Raw genomic sequence first — 21307 nt, forward strand, 5'->3', positions numbered from 1 at the left:
TGAACAAATGGGCGTTTTTTGTATTCCTGAAATATGACACGCACATTTTAAGTGTATTTCCTTTAATTTATTCTCAGGATACGAGGTTTATTTGACAAAATTGCTGGCACTGACAATCTAGTTGTCATGAAGCAGGACTCCCCACCCCCGTGGCGGGCCAGGGACACGCACTCACGCCGGGACGATCCACGTGGGGAGGAGGTTTTGGTGCCTCGCCTTCCGCTGGCGGAGCCGCGGGAGGACCCCGTTCTGGGTGCCGAGGAGGGAGACGCCGCCGCCTCTCGCCCAGGGACGTCCTTTTACGACCGGCGCCGTCCGGGCAGCGGGGTCCAGGAGGAGGGAGTCATCCTGCGGGGAGTCCTCGGGCGCCGGGCGCCTCCCCGCGCGGCCTCCGCGCTTCGGCGAGCTTTCCTCCCGGACGTCTCCTCCCGGGCACGGCCGGCCCCCTGACGCCCGGCGGGCCCCTCCGAGCCGCACCCTCGGCGGCGGGGCGGGGGCGGCGCCACCTCCGGCCGCGGCCCCTCCTCGAGCCCCGGCCCAGTCCCGGCCCGCGGTCCCAGCGGCTCGGCGTGCCGACCCCACAGCGTCTCCGGGGACATGGGGGCCCTGGTGAGTGTGCGCCCCGGCGGCAGGCTTCCCGTGCCCGGCCCGGCCCTGGAACCCGCACGCCGGACACCGCGGAGCGCCGCCGGGGCCCGCCCGGGCCGAGTGGGGGTACGGGCCGCGCGCGGGCGGCGGGAGAGGTGGCGAGGGCGCGGGCCCGGCTCACAGGCACTCGCAGCCCGCGGCGCAGCAGCCCGGCCGGCACACGCACACGCGCACGCCGCACGCGCCCCCGCTGCGGGCTCCGGGCCCGGCTCGGGGTCGGGCGCGAGGGGCGCGGGGGGCGCGGGGCGGGGGCGGGGGCGGCGCGGGGCGCGCGGGGCGCGGGGCCGGGACGCGGGGCGCGCGGGGGCCGGTGTGCTCGGCGCCCATCCTCGGGCGCGGCGGGGCTCTGAGCGGCCTGTCCCGCAGGTCCGGACGCTGGCCACCGGCGTGCTGCTGGCGTTGGTGCTGTCGCCGGGCCGGGCGGGCGCCCCGAGGAGCGGCCGGCGGCCGGCGCGGGGCTGCGCGGACCGGCCCGAGGAGCTCCTGGAGCAGCTGTACGGGCGGCTGGCGGCCGGCGTGCTCGGCGCCTTCCAGCACACGCTGCAGCCGGGCCCGCGGGAGCAGGCGCGCAACGCCAGCTGCCCGGGGGGCCGGCCCGACCGCCGCTTCCGGCCGCCCACCCCGCTCCGCAGCGTGTCGCCCTGGGCCTACAGGTGAGCGGGAGACCGGGGGCGGGCCGGGGTGCGGGGCCGGGTGGGTGGGATGCGGGACGGCGGGAGACTGGGGAAGGGCAGCCGGAGTGGGAGGTAGGTGGGGGGTGGAAGGGCGAGGGCAGGGGAGATGCGGATATGGGGATGGCCGGTGATACGGGGCGCAAACGGCGGCGGGGAAAGCGAAATGGGTAGGTGGCCCCGGACAGGTGGTGCGACTGGGTTGGGAGCAGTTCAGCCCACAAAGGCCCGTCACCTCCCTTGAAGAGAACTGCAGCCCTGCACAGCTGGGCCCCGTGATGCCTGGGTGGGAGGTGTATAGGACATTGGCTCCATACATTACAGTGGACCGTGACGCCCCTAACCTATTGCCTAATGAGTCAGCTCTCATAATGGTCTAAAGACGCTCGGAAAATCTCTCAGGGCATTAGCGTGGCTTCTCCGCACAGAAGCTGCTCCCTTTGCATTTTTCTATGGCCAGTGCTGACCTCTCCAGGCCCACAGCTGCTTCCCAACGTGGGCTGAGGGCTGAGGGCTGAGGGCTGAGGGCTGAGGGCTGAGGGGGAGAGTATAACACACAATAGGAGCCGTAGTTTGCAGAGACCTCCTGTGGGGCACACCTCCCAGGACCATTGGATCTCAGTGCTATATGAAAATAAATTCTAATGTAAAAAGTTAAGCCACAAAAACAGATAAAAACACGTTCAGTTCTATTTATAATCTTGGAGGAGAGAAGGCCTGCTTTGTAGACCCCAAGTCATAAAAAACAAGATTCATCAGTTCACTTACATAAATATACCCCATTTATTCTTGGCAAAATTTAATTTAAAAAAGAAAAATACAAGGGCAAAGAGGGAGAAATACTTGCAGCCCATGTCACAAAGGGCTCCTTCCATAAAGAGCTCCTCAGAACCAGTAAAAGGAAGGCCTGGTGAAACGCTGAGCAGGGCAGGGGACAGTCCCCAGAAAGGAGGTCAAATGACTCCGGCCCTGGAAACACGAGATGCTGGACTTCAGGCACAATGAGTGAAATGCCTATTAAAACGGTACTGAGAAACTTTTTTTTTTTTTTTTTTTTGGCAACCATCAGGCTCTGTTGTCACGGCTGCAGGAAAAGGTGTCTTGTGCAGTAGAGGGTGTGCATTGATGCAAAGTTTATGGACGGCAGTTGAGTATTAACTATCAAAGTTTAAAATCACATGCTGCCAAAACCGGTCCGGCTCAGTGGGTAGAGCGTCGGTCTGAGGACTGAAAGGTCCCAGGTTCGATTCCGGTCAAGGGCATGTACCTTGGTTGCAGGCACATCCCCAGTAGGGGGTGTGCAGGAGGCAGCTGATCGATGTTTCTAGCTCTCTATCCCTCTCCCTCTGTAAAAAATCAATAAAATATATATTTTAAAAAGTCACATGCTCTTCAACCCAGTAGTTCCACTTGGAATTCTACACTTGTCCATGTTACAAGTGGTGTTTACTGTGGTAATAGCAAGGGATTAGAGCCATCTAAACGCCCGCCAATAGGCAACTAGTTTGATTAATGCTCTAAACGCAGCTGTAGAGAGGAAGGGGGCTGTTTGAAAAGTGCCTCAGTGGAGAATCTGTAGTCAGGCAGGGCGCACAGCGTAAGCCGTCCTCTGCCTGTGGCAGTAAAGAGAAGCAGTTACATAACAGACATATGTTAAGTGCTATTTTAAAACCCCCCCCCCCACACACACACACACACGTTGGGGCATCTTTGGAATCTGGTTTTCATGATGCCTCTCGAGGGGCTGGGGGTGGGAAGGAGACTTACGGAATGCAGGACTTTCACTTTTGTATTGTCTGTATTTCCTGCCTTGTGCGACCATTCCTTATTTTAAAAACATCTTAAATTTTAAATAGAGGCTAGAAAGGGAAGTTCAGTAACCATGAGGACACGGCAGATACTGAAGAAACGATGCTCCCCAGGTAACAATGGCCCCTGATGTCCTGAGAGCACAGGAGTGAAGGGCAACTCGAGAGCTTTCCCAGAGCTCCTTGCGACCCCAGAGCTGGGCCGACCACCGATGAGGAACTCGGCTTGGGGAGCATAAAGAATTGGGCCACGCCGAAACCGGTTTGGCTCAGTGGATAGAGCGTCGGTCTGCGGACTGGAAGGTCCCAGGTTCGATTCCGGTTAAGGGCATGTACATTGGTTGCGGGCACATCCCCCGGTGGTGGGTGTGCAGGAGGCAGCTGGTCGATGTCTCTCTCTCATTGATGTTTCTGGCTCTCTGTCCCTCTCCCTTCCTCTCTGTGAAAAATCAATAAAAAAAAAAAAAAGAATTGGGCCAGGATCCGACAGTAAATGGACTTTGTGATTCTATTGGAGGCTGTCCTGTGCTGCTGACCAATGTATTATTAGAAAATCAACATTCAACCTCCAGAATATAAAAATATTTTCTCATTTACTTTGTGGCATCATGTTTGTTTCTCTTGAGCTCTAAAAACAAAAATGCCAAAAATAGAATCAATAAGTTTTTTTAGGCCAAATTGACATAGTCAGAAATATATTATAAGAACAGTGAGGTTTATGAAGGTTGAAAGATACACTCACTTGTGTGGAAACCCCAAATATAAACACTTCCTAGTACTCTGAATAGTTTTTATTGTTTATATTTTTAAGTTCTGGGTAGTAATCTAAAGATAGCTTTACTCTAGAAAATGAATAGTGCACAACCATTTATTTTCAGGCTTTGTTACTTTCTCAGCCCTTTTCCTGCAGGGAATGTAAGAGGCTGCACCCAGATTTATTTTGTAGTAAACTGTCCCGTGGAGAGCAGTAGCAGCAAAGAAAGAAAAGGAGAGAAACAGGACCCGGAGTGAAGGAGAGGAGGGAGGGCAGGGAATGGTAAGTCTTAAAAACAGAGGTGGCCGGCCTCCGGGGAGTGTGCAGAGGCTGGGCGCCCTCGGCTGGGCCAGTCCTCCCCGAGCAGCAAGGGAGTATTTGGCCGGGGCCACCCGTGGACCATCAGGATAGCCCAGGTGCTGGGTGGGCCATTAGTAAACATCAGTGAAGCTGATGTCTTTCTATGGAAAATCTGTGATGACCCACGTCCCGTGTGGTTCAGGGTTCGGGTTCTGGGGAAGGGCCGTGCGCAAATGACAGAGACGAGACAAGAAATAATAATTTGGAAATTGGGGTCCAGGTGGGAGCCCAATGCAAGAGGAAGGATTCCTCTTGTGCTCAGGCCTTGCCATCCTTTTATTCAGTTTGGGATACACCTACAGCCCTTAGGCAGGCAATTCCAGTAACAGACAGACTATCTTATCAGTAAGGATTTACATGACTATCTGGTCGGGAAATTGCTTCAGCTACCATTGTCTCGACTAAACAGTTGGTGCATATCTCTGACCTTTGCCAGGGCTCAAGGTTCACCAGCGTTCTGGGCTCCTTGTCCACACCTCTCTGCTAGTGAAGACAATGGGCATCTTCCAACATCTCCCCCTTTTCTTTTCCTTAATAAATCTTGAAAATTGAATGCCGCCTAAAGGGTTTGAGTCCTTTTAAGACTCTTCATTCCGCATCTGCAGACTAGAAATAAACATATGAGAACAAAAATGAGACAAGCAATAGTGGTTATGCTGAGATGCAAATGCAAGGATATCCTTTGCTCTAGGCTGTGGACTTTATCACCCATCCACAGGACTGTAGACTTTAATGCCGACAATTCAATCGCAAACTGGCTGTCAATTGTTTTTTGTATAGACAAGGTCTTAGTTACATTTTCCTTAACTTGTACAAACTGAGAAGTTTCAACAGTTTGTACCATGGATGAAGCAGCAATGCCCACAGAAGTAAGTAACATTACGAGGGCAAAGATTCCTGCAATTAACATTCCAAGAAATCATTTTTGTCTTTTTAAGATTTTTACCAGATCATGTAACAGTTGGTAGGTTTGATGAGATTCCCAAGGCTCAGTTAGGTTAGTAGGAACCCAAGCAAAAGCCAGTTGTTTTAAAATCATGAGGGAATCCTTTTGGAATGTAGAATTAATACAATGGGATAGTCTACAGCCTGTGCATGACACCTCATACAGATGGCTTGTAGCATTAAGGTGCATCTGGATGGGGCCTGAGAGGAGTACAAATGGATCAAACACACAGGCGGTGGCAAATACTGTCTTATTTGGAGTTCCCCATAAGGTACGAATGGAATTATCTGAGCTATAGTTAAAACTATACCATTTAATAGGTGCAAGTACAGCAGCTAATTTCCATTTAGTATTTTGTAGGGGCCAATTGTCGTGTTGTAATTGGGATCCAACAAATCCTCCTCCATGCCATGAGATGGAGTGATTAGCTTCAACATAATGATAGGATGCGGCCCCCTTCCATTTTAGGGTGTGATTGTTACTATACGCAGACCCGTAGGGGCTCCAATCCACAAAGGAAAAACTGTTATTAAGTTTGCTGCTGGTGGGGTGGTCACTATAACAGTCTGGCCAATTAATTTCTTCCTCGGTGGGGTGCCATTCATAAGACTTTTTACATAAAGGCTTAGTGGGGGGGGGGGGTGTCTTAGTAAAGTTATATTTTCTGCACCTCTCCCCGGAGCAAGTAGTGATAGTAGACGTATTTGGGCTTTTGCCTCCCCCTCCTTTGACATCCATGCAAGCCAGAAGCTTCTCTTTAATTGTACACACAAAGGAGCAGTGGTTTGATTCTGTGTCATACAAGAGGGAAGCTGGGTGGCGACACCGTGTAATTATACTTTGCCCATGTACTTCCTTGCCCCACCCGTGGTCTCCTGGGGGACCAAGGTGCTTGGTGTTATTGGTGACTACACTAGGCGGGGGATCAGCCCAGATAAGGAGGGTCAGGAACTTAAGTCCAAAATACTTCCCCATTTGCCCCTGGTAAAATTACCGCACAGCTGATTACTGCTAGCATGGCAAGAAAGACGTTCTCAGAGGTTCTTGGATTTCTGGTCTCCTCACAAACTCAGCTTTCTGGACCGTCTTCTTCTTCACCATGCCCCAGGTGACCTCTGGGCTGTTCGCGTCGGCTTGGTCTGCCTCCCCCTCCTCCCACTTCTTATCTTCAGAGGGTTGCTTGGGCTGCTGTTGTCTGCAGCTGAGGTAGTCAGTTGTCTGCAGCTACAAGGTGTGGCTCCAGGTGCAGGATCCTCATTAACCTGGCTAGTTCCTCCCTCGGATCCATGTTGAAGTTTAATATTTCTTGCGGGAATCCACACGTGCTTGAAGGAGTTTTCTGGAAATATACAAGCATATTCTTGACCAAAGGTTAATAAAGGAATCTTTTCAATAAACTAGACTTGGGATCCTTTCTTTTCATTGTGCCCAAACCATTTTCTTTTGGCTTATTTTGACACCATGTGTGTTTTCATGGGTGTCCTATCTTCAGCATTACAAGTGAAAAATAATTTTCAAAGTAAAAATTTTCTTGATGTAATTTACTCACGGGATTATTCCACTATCCCCCTCCCCTTTTTTTATTTAAATAATATTAAGAGGCTTTTGGAAATCCTGCAGTGCAGTCTTGATAGCTTTTAATTTTAATTTTATGCACAGAGATATGACTGGTTTGGATTCATTACATGTTAAGCAAGTTTACTATGAGATGACCCATCAATAAAAAAAATTAGTTAATGCTTAAGAATAGTTTCCTGCCCAGTACAACTAAAATTCGTGAATATTTATTTATTTAACTTTGCCAATTTAAATTAGTCTGAAATAAGGCTTATTTTTTTATTTTACTTATCCTTGGCTGTGGACAATAAATGACACTAACTAAATTTCTGCTATTAGTCTTTGAGTGATTTTACATAAGCTTTGTTTAGGGAGGCAAAAACACAAATTACTTACTTTTCTTTTTGAGGCCTAATACATTGACTTTTAATTATAGTTTTCCAGACATTTAAAGGAAACTTCTCTTTATTTCTTTCCAGAATGATTTTTTGGCCACCTTCAGAGAGTTTAAAAGACATTTTTCTTTCCTTTTTTACACCAAGCAAGGAATGTAACAAACATGATTGCTTTTTGGATGTTTATATCAATACTGCCAGGCCATGTAGTCACATTAAATGACTCCTCTCATAGTTATGGTGACTACTATTAATGATCAGATTTAGTGCCTCAATAATATTCTTTAGTTTACCCTGAAAATATTAGTGGAAGAGATTTCAAAATTTTAAAATTTCTCCTTTTTATTAAGCTTAAAATTTACTTTTAAATGGCATATGTATTTTTTGCTTATTTGCATATATAGAGGGATCATGGGTAGTCCCAGTAACTTTCAGAGGGCTTTATTAGAATTTAATTGTTTATAAAAATATTGGCTTTTCATTTAGCTGAAATTATATGAAACCTTGATTATAATTTAAAAAGCTAATTTATAAAGTAATTAAAGTAGGTATCTTTATTAAAAAGGCAAAGCAAGTAAATTTATACATTTGATCCATGAGGCACAAATGCCACCCCACCCGCAGCCTATTTAAAATGCAGGCTGCTATGGGCTTTTTGTCTTAAAATTCTGTTTTAAAATTCTGCTGTTGAATTCTTTGGCTTTTACTTAAGAATTAATTTTGTTTTGCCCTTCCTCAGAGGCCAAAACCTTCATAACATATAAAATATAGGTATATAAGTAAAATGTATTTATTAATTTTTTAAAATATATATTTTATTGATTTTCTACAGAGAGGAAAGGAGAGGGACAGAGAGCCAGAAACATCGATGAGAGAGAAACATCAACCAGCTGCCTCCTGCACACCCCCTACCGGGGACGTGCCCGCACCCAATGTACATGCCCTTGACTGGAATCGAACCTGGGACCCCTCAGTCCGCAGACCGACGCTCTATCCACTGAGCCAAACCAGCTTCGGCTGTATTTATTAATTTTTATTTGATAAAGTTTTCCACATGATTTCGAGTATACTAAATCGGCTTAATTAAAAAATATTTCTTTTAAGAGAGAACAAACCTTTGAAAACATTTCAGGGCCCGTGAAATGTCCAAAAGTTATTCTCGGTTAAAGTCTTGAAATTTAACTTGGAAAGATCATCAAATATATATATATATATATATATATATATATATATATATATATATATATATATTATTTAAAGATTATATATTTTTAATAATTATTTTTAAAATATAACAATTAAATTTAAACTGGTTTTTGTATTAAAAATTTGGTTCAGATCACAGAATTAATTCTCTTTTTTAACTAGATTAGGTTGAAATTTTAACACAACTAAATGATTTCTCCCAATTTAAGTTGAATTTTAAATTTTTAGAAGTCTTAAATTTTATGGTGGCAAGTTAAATATTCAGATTAATAATAACTTCATATTTTAAAAAAATATAAGACATATTTAATTAACAAATTCAATTCTATCCTCTAGATTTTTCATGATGCAAATTTAGATTGACATTTTAGTATTTTGTCATTATACCTAGACATTTAATTTTATTTTTTAATTCGGCAAACTTCCAACGTTTTAAGTTGCCAGTGACTGGAAGCAGGCCTGTAGCCATTCAGATGCAAATTAGCTACATTGTTTACTGCTGGGTTGCTTGCCAGAGGGAAATTTCAAAATGACCACATTTTTTCTTTAAGAGATCGCAGCCTGGGTGGGGGGGAGGATGTCTTTGGCTGGCGAAACAAGTTTGGTTTAACCTGGTCCATTTAAATGTCAAAGAGCAAAGCTAGTTTCTCCCTGGGCTATTGGACCTTCATAATTAATATATTATTTATTAACTAGAGGCCCAGTGCATGGATTCATGCACCGGTGGGGTCCCTCGGCCTGGCCTGCGCCCTCTCGCAATCTGGGACCCCACCAGTGCACATTTGGGGCCAGGGAAGGACCAAAGGAGGTTGGCTGGCTGAGGAGGGACCTCAGGAGGACTCCAGGGCATGTCTAGCCTGTCTCACTCAGTCCCAATCGGCTGGACCCCAGCAGCAAGCTAACCTACTGGAGCGTCTGCCCCTTGGTGGTCAATGCGTGTCATAGCTACCAGTCAACGATCAAATGGTCACTTAGGCTTTTATATATATAGACTAGAAGCCCGGTGCACGAAATTCGTGCACGGCGGGGGGTTGTCCCTATAATTATCCAAGGTATTTTCTTTGGTAAATTTTGTAACAGAGACAATTTACTGACTTTTCAGTGGCTTCAATGCTAAAGTATTATTTTATTTTATTTTATAAAAACAGGAGTGCCCCCAAGATTTGGGAGGCAACCTTGTAATGCAGTACATTATTATACAAAAATTACCCTTTAATATGGAAATCTTTGGGTTGTCTCTGCCATCTTTCTTTTGAGAAAAAGCAGTCTTTGGGTTTTATTCTGTAGCATCGTAAAGAGATTAAGTTTAGCTCAAAACTATCTAAAATCTGAAATCGAACAGTGCGCACATTTGTTTTAAGCTAGATTTCTCTCTTCACGAGCATAGAAATCCCAGATGCATTCCTAAATTTTGTAAAACTTTTAAATTACAAACTGGGGAAAAACATGGCAAACATGAGACTTTTTAAAATAGCATTCTCGGGAGTGGGTGTCCATCTTATAGGACCACCAAAAGACTAGTCAATGGGCTGGGGCCTTTTTTAGTTACTTTTATCTAGGGAATTTTCTTAGAACCTGTGTTATCGGCCACGTGTATCGCTCATATTCTTTCTCTCCCCATTACCACATTCTATTTATTCTGGGTAAACTCAGCAGTGGCCTGACCATCTATCATTTCTTTTCATTTAAATTAAATTAAAGTTATGCTTAATAAACTAGCAGTAAACAACAAAGACAGATAAAACAGTAATTAATAGAAAAGTACCCAATAATTTCCTTTTTAATATCTAGGACATAAAAGAGATTGAATCTGCATTGATTGAATCGAGAGGTGGAATGCTCGTGCCTTTCCCTAGAGCTCCACCTTGTGTCCTTCTTGGTTGCCTACATTCTTTTTTTTAAAAAAAATTCTTGTTCTTCCATAAAATCTAATTTGTTCATATGCCTGTTGCACATAATTTAGGTGATTTTGCACATCAGTATACTGTCCCCGTCCTCCCAGCATTTCATAAGTTATTTGAGCATTCAGCCTGCAGTTTGCGTGGGCTTGCTCCTGACATTTCTCCAAAAATTCTCCCTTCCATAGTAAATAATCTCCTCCATCCAGAGTTGCAGGAGCCAGAGAATACAAATCATAAGGAGCTAAGAATGCTTCAGAAATGTTATTCATAATTTCTCCTGTAAAAGTAGCTGTCGGACCATTCTGAAGTACGCTTTCTCATAAGGCCTTTATCATTTTAAAGTCAAATTTTTCATGGCATTTTATTATCTGATTCAGGAGCTGTGGGTCAGCTACCTGTATAATAGGAAAAGCAAGTCTTTCTTCCTCTGACTTGTCCTTCAATCCTTCTCTGGTGGCTCTTTGCATAGGTGATTCTATTAGAGGCGAATTAAACATTTCAGGATTAGGACACGGAGGTGGAGGGGGCCATGAAGGCCATTCCTCCCATTTTTCCTTTTGCTCCTCTTTAGGAGCGGAGGGTGCACAGGATGGAGATTTATCCTCCTTAGCCTCTCTAAAAGGCTCTAGCAAATGAAATACCGTGTTCCACAAGGAGAAACAGTTTGGAGGCAAGTTTTTCCCCTGCTGCTGAGCTTTTTGCAAATTATGACCCACTCTTTGCCAACATTCAAGATCTAATGTACCTTCTTCAGGAAACCAAGGGTAATGTTCTATAACATCAAGCAAAAACTGTAAGAGAATACCTTCTGAAACTTTAATTCCTTAAGCATGCAAACCAAAAGTCTACAATAAAGTTTCTTACTTTTTAACTGAATTCTGCCCCATTAGCCTGGCTATATAAAGACATTCCTGGAGAAACCAAGATGGCGGCATAAGTAAAGACCTAAACTGCTGCCTTGCACAACAATTTCAAAACTACAACTAAAAGGCAAAACGGACATCATCCAGAACCACAGGAAGGCTGGCTGAGTGGAAATTCTACAACTAGAAGGAAAGCGAAAAGCACACTGAGACTCAGAGAAGCTGCAGAAGGCAGAGCTATCGAGGCGCACGCACAGAGAGGACTGGCAACTGAGGACGCGGCTGGCTTTCTCAACCAGGAGGGAGACAAAAGCTCCCAACGGCTTTGAACTCCAGTTCTGGGTGAGACTCTGGGGACCCAGACTCATTCAGGGAGAAACTGGACTGTCAGGAAAGAGAAAAGCACACTGAGACTCAGAGGAGCTGCAGGAGGCAGAGATACCAAGGCGTGTGCGTGGAGAGGGCTGGCAACTGAGTATGCGGCTGGCTTTCTCAATCAGGAGGGAGACTAAAGTTCCCGACTGCTCTGAACTCCACTTCCGGGCAAGACTCTGGGGACCCAGACTCATTCGGGGAGAAACTGGACTGTCTGGCAGTGGGCGGAACTCGAGGGCGGCTTTCTCTCAGAGGTGCTTGCAGCGATTACCGCAAGACACTGAGACCCAGGGGCCTTTTAGGGCAGGGCTGACAGGAAGCCACTGCTGTCTGCTCTGCCCCAAGACTCCGCCCATCCAAGCTGAGCACAGAGGCTTTTGCAGGTCTTGTCTCATAAGTGTGTCTCCAGCACAGAAGTTCTCCCAGCGTACACACAGCTGATCCTCACAGCCAATTGGCCTGGAGGTCAATTCCTCCCAGTGATACCAACAACAATCAAGGCTTAACTACAACAACACTGTGCACACAGCCCAAAAAGGGGCGCACCAAGAGTGTCCACCTCAGGTAACTGGGGAGGCTGAGCCACTGGGCCCTATAGGACACCTAGCACACAAAGCCACTCTATCAACTCAGGGAAGCAACCAAAATGTGGAGACAAAGAAACAGGTCACAAATGAAAGAAATGGAGGAAAGCAAATGACTAGATATAGAGTTCAAAACCACGGTTATAAGGTTTTTCAAGAATTTTCTAGAAAAGGCTGATAAATTTAGTGAGACCCTCGAGGATATGAAAAGGACCAACTAGAAATTAAGCATATACTGACTGAAATAAAGAATAACATACAAGAATAACATACAGAGATCCAACAGCAGACTAGAGGATCCCAAGAATCAAGTCAAAGATTTGAAATACAAAGAAGTAAAAAAGACCCAACCGGAAAAGAAAAAAGAATCCAAAAATATGAAGATAGTTTAAGGAGCCTCTGGGACAACTTCAAGCGTACCAACATCCGAATTATGGGGGTGCCAGAAGAAGAGAGAGATCAAGATACTGAAAACCTGTTGGAAGAAATAATGACAGAAAACTTCCCCTACCTGGTGAAAGAAATAGGCTTACAAGTTCAAGAAGTACAGAGAACCCCAAACAAGAGGAATCTAAAGAGGACCACACCAAGACACATCATAATTAAAATGCCAAGGGCAAAAAGACAAAGAGAGAATATTAAAAACAGCAAGAGAAAAACAGTTAGTTACCTACAAGGGAACACCCATATGATTGTCAGCTGATTTCTCAACAGAAGCTATGCAGGCCAGACGGGAGTGGCAAGAAATATTCAAAGTGATGAACAGCAAGAACCTACAACCAAGATTACTCAGCAAAGCTATCATTCAGAATTGAAGGTAAGATAAAGAGCTTCACAGATAAGAAAAAGCTAAAGGAGTTCATCAGCGCCAAACCAGTATTATATGAAATGCTGAAAGGTATTCTTTAAGAAGAGGAAGAAGAAGGAAAAGGTAAAGATAAAAATTATGAACAACAAATACATAGCTATCAACAAGTGAATCTAAAAATCAAGTGAATAAAAAATTTGATGAACAGAATAAACTGTTGAATATAATAGAATCGGGCATAGAAAGGGAATGGACTGACAATTTTCTGGGGGAAGGAGGTGTGGGGGTGCGGGAAGAGACTGGACAAAAATTGTACTCCTATGGATGAGGACAGTGGAGGGGGGTTAATGGCAGAGGATGGGGTGGGAACCGGTTGGAGGGGAGCTATGGGGGGAAAAAAGAGGAATAATTGTAATCTGAACAATAAAGTTTTATTTAAAACAAAAGAAGATGTTCCCACCCTACTTACAGATCACGACTTTCTGCAGGTGACCATGGGCTTTACATGCGGCGAATTTCCCCACATATATGTAAATTCTTCCCCACCTATCCAGTGAAATATTCCCCACCTTGCCGGTGAAACTTCATTCTTCGCTCTAGTTGAAATCTTCTCCTCCAGAGGTCCCTCATTGAGGCACCAGATGTGATGACCCACATCCTGCGTGGTTCAGGGTTCGGGCTCTGGGGAAGGGCCGCGCACAAATGACAGAGACAAGACAAGAAATAATAATTTGAAAATTGGGGGCCAGGCGGGAGCCCAATGCAAGAGGAAGGATTCCTCTTGTGCTCAGGCCTTGCCATCCTTTTATTCAGTTTGAGTTACACCTACAGCCCTTAGGCAGGCAATTCCAGTAACAGACAGACTATCTTATCAGTAAGGATTTACATGACTATCTGGTCGGGAAATTGCTTCAGCTACCATTGTCTCGACTAAACAGTTGGTGCATAGCTCTGACCTTTGCCAGGGCTCAAGGTTCACCAGCGTTCCGGGCTCCTTGTCCACACCTCTCTGCTAGTGAAGACAATGGGCAGCTTCCAACAAAAATTGAACTTGGCACCACTCTCTGTTCCCAGAACTTGGGGCAGGTGACTTTGTGGAGCTTATATGGGTTGGACGAGGTCACCGCCTGGGCCAGGCCAGTGATGTCTACTCACTGGGATCGACCTTCACAGTCTGAGGTCCGCTAAGTCCATCATCAGATATTTAGCAATACTGTATTGGAGAAAGGTTTTCATCAGAACAGGTTGAAATAAAAGAATATTTTTGCCTCAACCTCCTCTAACCTAAACATTCGGTTTCTCCAGGGCATCCGTCACTTCCCATCCATCTAATAGTAACTAAGCGTGGCTGGGTGCCCAGAACATAGACCCTGATGCCTTTCTCCTGGAGCACACCAGTTTTTCTTCATCCCATTTTATAATTGTAAAAGGACTATAATGTTAACTAGAGAAAGTTGGAGAAGTTGGGAGTATAATGCTAGAAAAAATTGTCCCCACTGCGGTGATTATCTCTCTTAATATTCCCATTTATCTCTCTTCCAAATGCACCCTCCCCCTGTGTGCACCTTCTCATTTGTCTGCAGCCCTAAGAACAAAGGTTTCCAGGGTCGGGCCCTGTGTGGTCTGACCCCAGGAAGGAGGGAAGGTGGCTGCGCCTGCCCAGCTGTAACCTGCAGGCAGACTCGCCCCTGTGGTGTCTGTCTCCCAGAAGTGACACAGGGAGATTACGTTAATGAGGACAAAGGCAAAGCCATCTCCCCAAAGCTCTTCTGGAACTTGCTGAAGAGCCTAGACTTGTGTGCTATGTTAACTCTTCCTCATAACCACGTGTGACACAGCTGTTTCACTGCAGATCCAGGTGGGCTTCTCCTCTTTGCCCCAGGGAAGGACACATCAAAGAGCTCCGCAAACGTGGCGTGCGCCTGAGCTGTTCTTTCTCTGAAGAGAGTGTTCCAGCTGCACGAATGGGTGGCATCTGCCATGACAGAGGGACACAACCCCAGAGAAATTCTGGCTCTGGTCACATTGCTCTTCTCTCTTCCCTTCTGTAAAGCATCTTTTCTGAGTTACTTTCCAAATACTTTTACAAGCCATAGTGTCTTTCCTGGTCCCTGACCTTCCAGGCGGGCAGGTCTTACGTGGTATCTGCAGGTTTCCTACTGCTAGCTTTACCACTGGCCAGGCATCTAGCTAATTGCAGAGCAGTTGTTCAGGGCAGTATGGCTGGTGGAGGACTGGCCATGCCTCCCCTGTGGGTACCTCAGTGTCCTCCCAGTACAGGGAGAGGGCAGGCAGCGGGCCCGTCCCCCCGACACCCTGGAGCTGCGAAGAAGGCCCTGCCTCCTGGCTCATCCTGAGGACGGACCTTGATGCCAAGTTTAGGATCAGACCAAAGTCAGCCTCAAGCCCCACCCCGGGGTCGGGCTGATGCCTAGCTGTGCTTGGCCCGCAGAGAGGGCCAAGTGGAGCTCGCTGGGACCTGGCTGCAGGTGTCTATGCCTGCCACTCTCCGGGCAGATTTGTTCCATGTCCTCGTTCATGAGAAATGCACAACTGATGTTTTCTTGTGGGGCCAGGAGAGCATTTTCCAGCGCTCCCGGCAGCATGTGCTGAGATCTGTGGCTCGGGCTCAGTGAATGGAGAGGGGAGCTGCCAGCACACTGGGCGCCACTGCCCGGCACAGGAAGTGTTTTGGTCTTCATGTCCCCAGTTACTTCCTGGCCAGCAAGCCTCCCGACACCAGCCTGTGCTCCGGGCCCAGCTGCGAGCCACTGCCAAGAGGAAAAGGGAGTCTGGAGGGTTCATACAAACTCCTGCCCTAGTGACTCCCTCTCAAACCTGGGGAACAAATAACCTACTAGGCTGCGTGCGGGGATGATCTGGGGCCTTTAAACCCACCAACACCCTGGCCCGCCCATAGCGTGACTTTGAGTCTCTGGGGTCCGGGATAGACCACTGGTCTAAACGCCCCGTGTGCCTCAGTGCAGGACAGCTGACACCTCCACACCAGGTCCTCTGCAATGCCAAGTGCTTGTGGGGTTGGCAGTGACTCCTCAGCATATGGGGTCCAGGGCCAGTGGGATCATGCAATTCGGGCCTATTTGGGAAAATGCAATCACCCCAGTGTTCCCTGTGAGCGGAGTCGGTGTGTGTATGGGGCCAGGACCCTCGTAGAGAAACCGCCCACTGTGTGACTGTCGGTCCTCACTTTGTGAGCAGACAGGGCGGGGGAAATGTGAGGGTATGCCTTTGTCACTGAGCTGCTCACGGCTGATGCAGGGGTCTGGAAACCACATTTTGGAAATCGTGTAATTTTTTATTGCCCACATCCCAGGCAAAGACGGGCATTTTTCAAAGGAATCTTAGCTGTTGGAAGGGAGCTTGCTTCTCCCTGCACCCACCAGGGGTCCAGATGTCTTTCATCACCATAGCCCCATGATGCCTTGGTATCTGGACCATAACCCCATGATGCCTTGGTATCTGGTGAGCCCCTCCTTATCCTTTTTCACGATGGTCTTGACTCTTCTTGCCCCTTTCTCTCTATACACATTTTAGGATCAGCTTGCCAGGTTCTAAGAGACATCTATTGGATTTGGGTTAGAGTTGCACTAACTTTCTAGATTAATTTGGGGATTCTCCAGTATCTTGGAGACTCAGTGGATTGCAAGAGTCTTTTCTAAGCAGAAGATACAAAGTCAGACTATCAATTCTGCCGTCAAGTGGGGGCGTATCCTGGTCATCCCCTTCACTTTGCAGAGATTAGCAGGGGCAGTGATTTGCCTGATGCCACTGGTCGGTAACTAAATTTGAACCAAATTTCATGGAAGTCTTTTGGGTTGAATTCACTTAAGAACCAGGACTACTGAGGTGGTTTTGTTTCTACTCTACACGGTTCAGTACTTGTGGGTTTCGGGTCAGAGCCCAAGAAGGCATATCCCTGCTCTGTTCCTGGGTTTGGGTGTGGATTGCAGTAGACTTAGCCTCTGCTGCTTGGGAATTAAGATAATGTTATGTTTGGGAAATGGGAGGTTGAGCCAGGTCTGTGAATCGGTGGCAGTAAGTTCCTAGCTCTTGCTATTGGGCCTCAGCCGGGGCACACAGCAACTGCCCCCGGTCTGCTGGGTGCCCTCACTGTTTCCCGCTGGCCGCGCTCCGTAAACTAGTCCTAACTTTCCCACCGAGCTCAGGGTCCCTGAGGGCAGATGCTCTTTTTCTTCTCTGCTGTCGCTCACATTCCTGCCCCGGCTGAGTTCCCTAATTTTTTCATTAGTTTGAAATTATTTTAAAATGAGTTAAATAATAAAGCAGAAAAAATAAAGAGAAAAATATTTTAAAGTGTTAAAAAAAACAAAACACTTATGAGACAGTCAGGGATATTTGAACCCGACTGGGCATTTGAAGATACTAAGGAAATACTAACTTTTAAGTGTGATCATGGTATTGTGTGGTTTTGTTTAACCAAGGGTTATCTTTTAGACATACATACCAAATACCTGAGTGTGTATACAATACACACAGTGCTAGATGCTAGTTACAAAGTGCCCCTGAACTTGTCACATAGTGGGCAGTCGTGGTCATTACTCAGCAGACTTGTCAGGCTCCTGAGGTGGGCGAGAGCATGGCCTCTTCACGAATGCACCGCCAGTGTCAGGACAACCCTCACCACGTGTGCCACAGACCGCTATGTACACAGGGGAGGCCCCCTGCCATGCCCAGGGAGGTGTGAGGTGAAGCTGGAGGCCAAGGAGGGCTGACCGTGGCAAAGGGGTGAGGAAAGGCTCAGCAAAGGAGCCAGGAAAGCAGAGACATGGCGGGGGCTGCCAGTGGTCACTGTAGCTGGAGTGACGTGTGTGTGTGTACATGGTTGGGTGGCAATTTAGTGAGAACTGTGAGGAGTGTATGGGGCCTTGAAGACCAGAGAGAAGTCTGGATATTACCTTGAAGACTACAGGAGGCCACAGAAGGGATAAAGACACGATCATTCTGACAGTGTATAGACTCAATTACAGGACAGATTGGGAGGGAAGGTAAGATCAGGCACAGCTTCTTCAGACTCAGTTTCCTCATCTGTTCCTAAACAGGTGGGTTTCTTCTGTGCATCGATGTGCAGGCGCCAGGCCACGTGTCCCCCATTACTTTTATTAACAGAATCACAGTGGCCTGGGTGCTGCCACGGTCAGAAGGCTCATCTGACTAAAAATACACACCTCACCTCCATCAGTCGCTGCCCTGGGAGTGGAATTTCCACCATCACATTGGCACCTCTGGGCTAAGGCATTTCTGTCTGAAACGGGGGACATAGTAAGGAGGCATAAGGTGCGATGGTTTTCAAATTGTGGTTTGATGACCAGGAGGTTCTCTTGGAAGCGTGCTCTCAGGGCAGGAATACAACGCACACATCACCCTACACCCCGTGCTGTGGGTGCCCAACGCCACCAGTTCCCACAGAACACAGTCTATTGGGCAAGGGTTTGGGGTTAGGGATAATCCCGCCCTCTGAAAAGAGGAACTAAGGCGGAGTCCTAGGTCCCCATTAATGGCGTCCTTGCTTTGGGGAGGAAGAGGCAGAGGGTGGAGAGGGGCTGGGGTTTCCCTTGTTCCCCCAGGGAGTCCCAGACCCGCTGCAGTGTGGCGGCAGGCTGTGTGCAGCTGTTTGACACTTGGTCCCTGGCATCCGACCTGAAAGCAGGAAGGCCCGGATCAGGATGAAGATGACAAAGTTTAAACCTTCCTGCACTTTTCAAATGTCCCAGACGGGCCGGGCCTGCCATTCCCTGATGTCACTTCAGCAGCTTCACAGAGGAGGGCACATGGGCCCTGACAGACGGACACAGGGCTCCCGTGTGGCCTTTGGACAGGGGTCTCAACGCTGCCTTTGCTCGTGGCTGTTTGGGCGGCCAGGTGACCAGTGTCTACATGGTCTAGTGCCCAGGTCAGCTAGCCCCACTGTCCTGGGGACCTGTGTGGGCGGTGCCCTGGCAGTGTGACCTTTTCTGGGGCTGCAGAGCCGGGTGGGATGGAGCAGACGGTTCTGCTCAGGGGTGGCCCTTGGAGTTGGGGTTGGGGCCTGGCACAGGGGGGGTGTCTGATCACACTCACCGGCCGTGTGGGTCTCCTGCTGGTGCCTGTGCACAGTGTAGCGGCTATTTTCCTGAGGGCACTAGGTAAGAGCCCGAGGCCAGCTGTAACGTCTGGGATCTGTAGGTCCGAGGCTCACGGGGACCCTACCCGGGATCAAGTGGGAGCGGCCACCTCAGCACTTCCCAGGGGGCGCACTAAGGCCGGGCCCCCCGAGTTTGCACTAAGGCCGGGCCCTCTGACCCCTGCGCAGTGACTGGAGCTGTACTCGGACCCGGGGTGCAGAAGCTGCACTGATCCCGCCTCTCCCCGCAGGCTGTCCTACGACCCCACCCGCTACCCGCGGCTGCTGCCCGAGGCCTACTGCCTGTGCCGCGGCTGCCTGACCGGGCCGCGCGGGGAGGAGGACCTGCGGCTCCGCAGCGCGCCCGTGCTGCTGCCCACGGTGGTGCTGCGCCGCACGGCGGGCTGTGCGGGCGGCCGCGCCGTCTACGCCGAGGAGTACGTGGCGGTGCCCGTGGGCTGCACCTGCGTCCCCGCGCCCGACCACGACGCGCCGGCCGCCGCCGAACCGGACCCAGCGGACCGCGGTGGGAAAGAGCGCCCCCAGGCCGCCGGCCCCGAGGAGTGGGACAGGGCCCCCCGCCGGCCCCTGCGGGGAGCGGGACAGTGACCGGCCCGCAGGGCCCTCCCCGCTGCGGGGGCTTCTCCAGGCGGAGCCGGCGCCCGGCTGGTGGGGCTGGAGGAGGCGGCCTCGCGTCAGTGATGCAGGCGGCACCTGCTGGGACAAGCAGGCCACACGCGGGTGACAGATGAGTTTTAAACTGTCTTTTTATAAGCATACATACCTACTTATTTTCATACATAGCTACTTATTCCCAATAAGGGCAGAACTATTTTTATCAGTGATTTTTAATATTAAAAGTTTCACTTGCATGTTGTATTAACCGTGTTTTCACGTCCGCTAGCTCGTAGCCGCACAGTTGGAACCCTCGGACAAACTTTCCCGGGTGCTGTCCCGGCCGCGGGCACCAGCAGAGGGACAGCTGCCAGGTGTCAGTGTCCAGGAGCTGCTGCGGGGGCAAAAGGGAAGTGTAATGGGCTCAGGGTGCTCCAGAGCCAACCCAGAAACCCTAAACTTGGGTGTATTTACTAGCATACCAATGGCTGCAGGCTTACCGAATTAAAATTTGTTTTTCACTTTTCAAAGTCAGTGGGGCCCATTTGTAGGTAAGAGGTGACGAGATAAAGGCGACAGGTGGAACATGACATCTCTGCCGACTCTCAAGAGATGTCTGATGGCTGATGTCATCATGGCTGATGAAGGGCTTCCGGCACCAGTCATATGAGGGGAAATGAGCTTACTGTTCCCAGAAAGCAGTAGCGAGCCTCTCTTTCTGCCTGTTGCGGTGAGAGCTGCATCCTTACTTCTTTAGCCTGGAAGTCTGCCCTGAACATAACGATTTGTAAAAGAGGGCCTTTTTAAATCTTGAGAACGGTTGCTGGTGAAGGTATATTGCTTGTGTGTATTTCTTTCTCATGGGCTCAACTGAGTTTAGAGGAAACAATATGTTTATTAAAGTCTTTGTCTTAATCTTATGGTGGAAGTTTAAGATTATTTGTCTTAGACCAAGTAACCACATAAAGTCAATCTCTGCTCCCCTGTGACACCCCAGCCACGCCGAGACGTGCCCTTTCTTCACGTGTTTCACCCCCGTTTCAGCTGCCACAGAAGTACAGTTTGGCTGCCTGAGTCACCATCAGCCTTCATCTGAACTGGATGCAAGGTTCACTAAGAGGACTTGCAACTTTTACTGTCTGTTGACAGAAGTTGTGCATGAAAACACCTTGCTGAACAGAACCGGGATTTTCCAAGTAGCTGTGGGTAGTTCCATACAGTTTGGGATTTTTTAAAGTAAAGGTAGCCCTGGTGGTGGTGTCTCTAGAGTGTGTTGTCCAGAAACAATAGCTTCAGAGCAACCTGTTGTTGCTCGTTCAGATAACAATAATCCACTGCCCTGGCCAGGGACCTCAGTTGGTTAGAGCAGCAGTCGCCAACGGGTGGTCCATGAGGTCCGAAAGGTTGGCGACCGCTGGGTTAGAGCATTGTCCTAATATTAGGAAGAAACTGGCTTTTCACTCTAAGATTATAAAGGCCACTTTGGTACTTTTTCTCTGAATGGCACATTCATCCACTTAACTATTTACTGAGCCCTTGCCCTGTCCCAGGTGCCGAGCTCCTGAGCCAGCCGTGAACCACACCAACTCTGCCCTCAGCTGAAAGTGGAAGCTGACCTGGCTGTCGGCACACGGGGCATGCTCAGGCCTCTGCTCATCTCACACACTGCAGCAT

General features: G+C 48.5%; 1 protein-coding gene across 1 annotated transcript; it reads left to right on the forward strand.

The window, feature by feature from the left end:
* Nucleotides 1–151: 151 nt before the first annotated feature.
* On the forward strand, nt 152–20667 carry IL17D (interleukin 17D). Its single transcript, XM_079773674.1, has 3 exons — nt 152–609; nt 1015–1301; nt 19270–20667. The coding sequence occupies exons 1-3, from the start codon at nt 598–600 to the stop codon at nt 19625–19627; spliced, it is 657 nt and encodes a 218-aa protein (XP_079629800.1). The 5' UTR covers nt 152–597; the 3' UTR covers nt 19628–20667.
* Nucleotides 20668–21307: the final 640 nt, after the last annotated feature.

This window comes from Cnephaeus nilssonii (genome assembly GCF_951640355.1).
Source record: "Cnephaeus nilssonii genome assembly, chromosome: 6".
NCBI lineage: Eukaryota > Metazoa > Chordata > Mammalia > Chiroptera > Vespertilionidae > Cnephaeus > Cnephaeus nilssonii.

What these genes read in the sequence shown, in the direction of transcription:
- IL17D (XM_079773674.1), top strand. An exon ending in GTGTCGCCCTGGGCCTACAG is followed by an intron (nt 1,302 to 19,269) that starts GTGAGCGGGAGA and finishes CTCTCCCCGCAG; the next exon opens with GCTGTCCTACGACCCCACCC.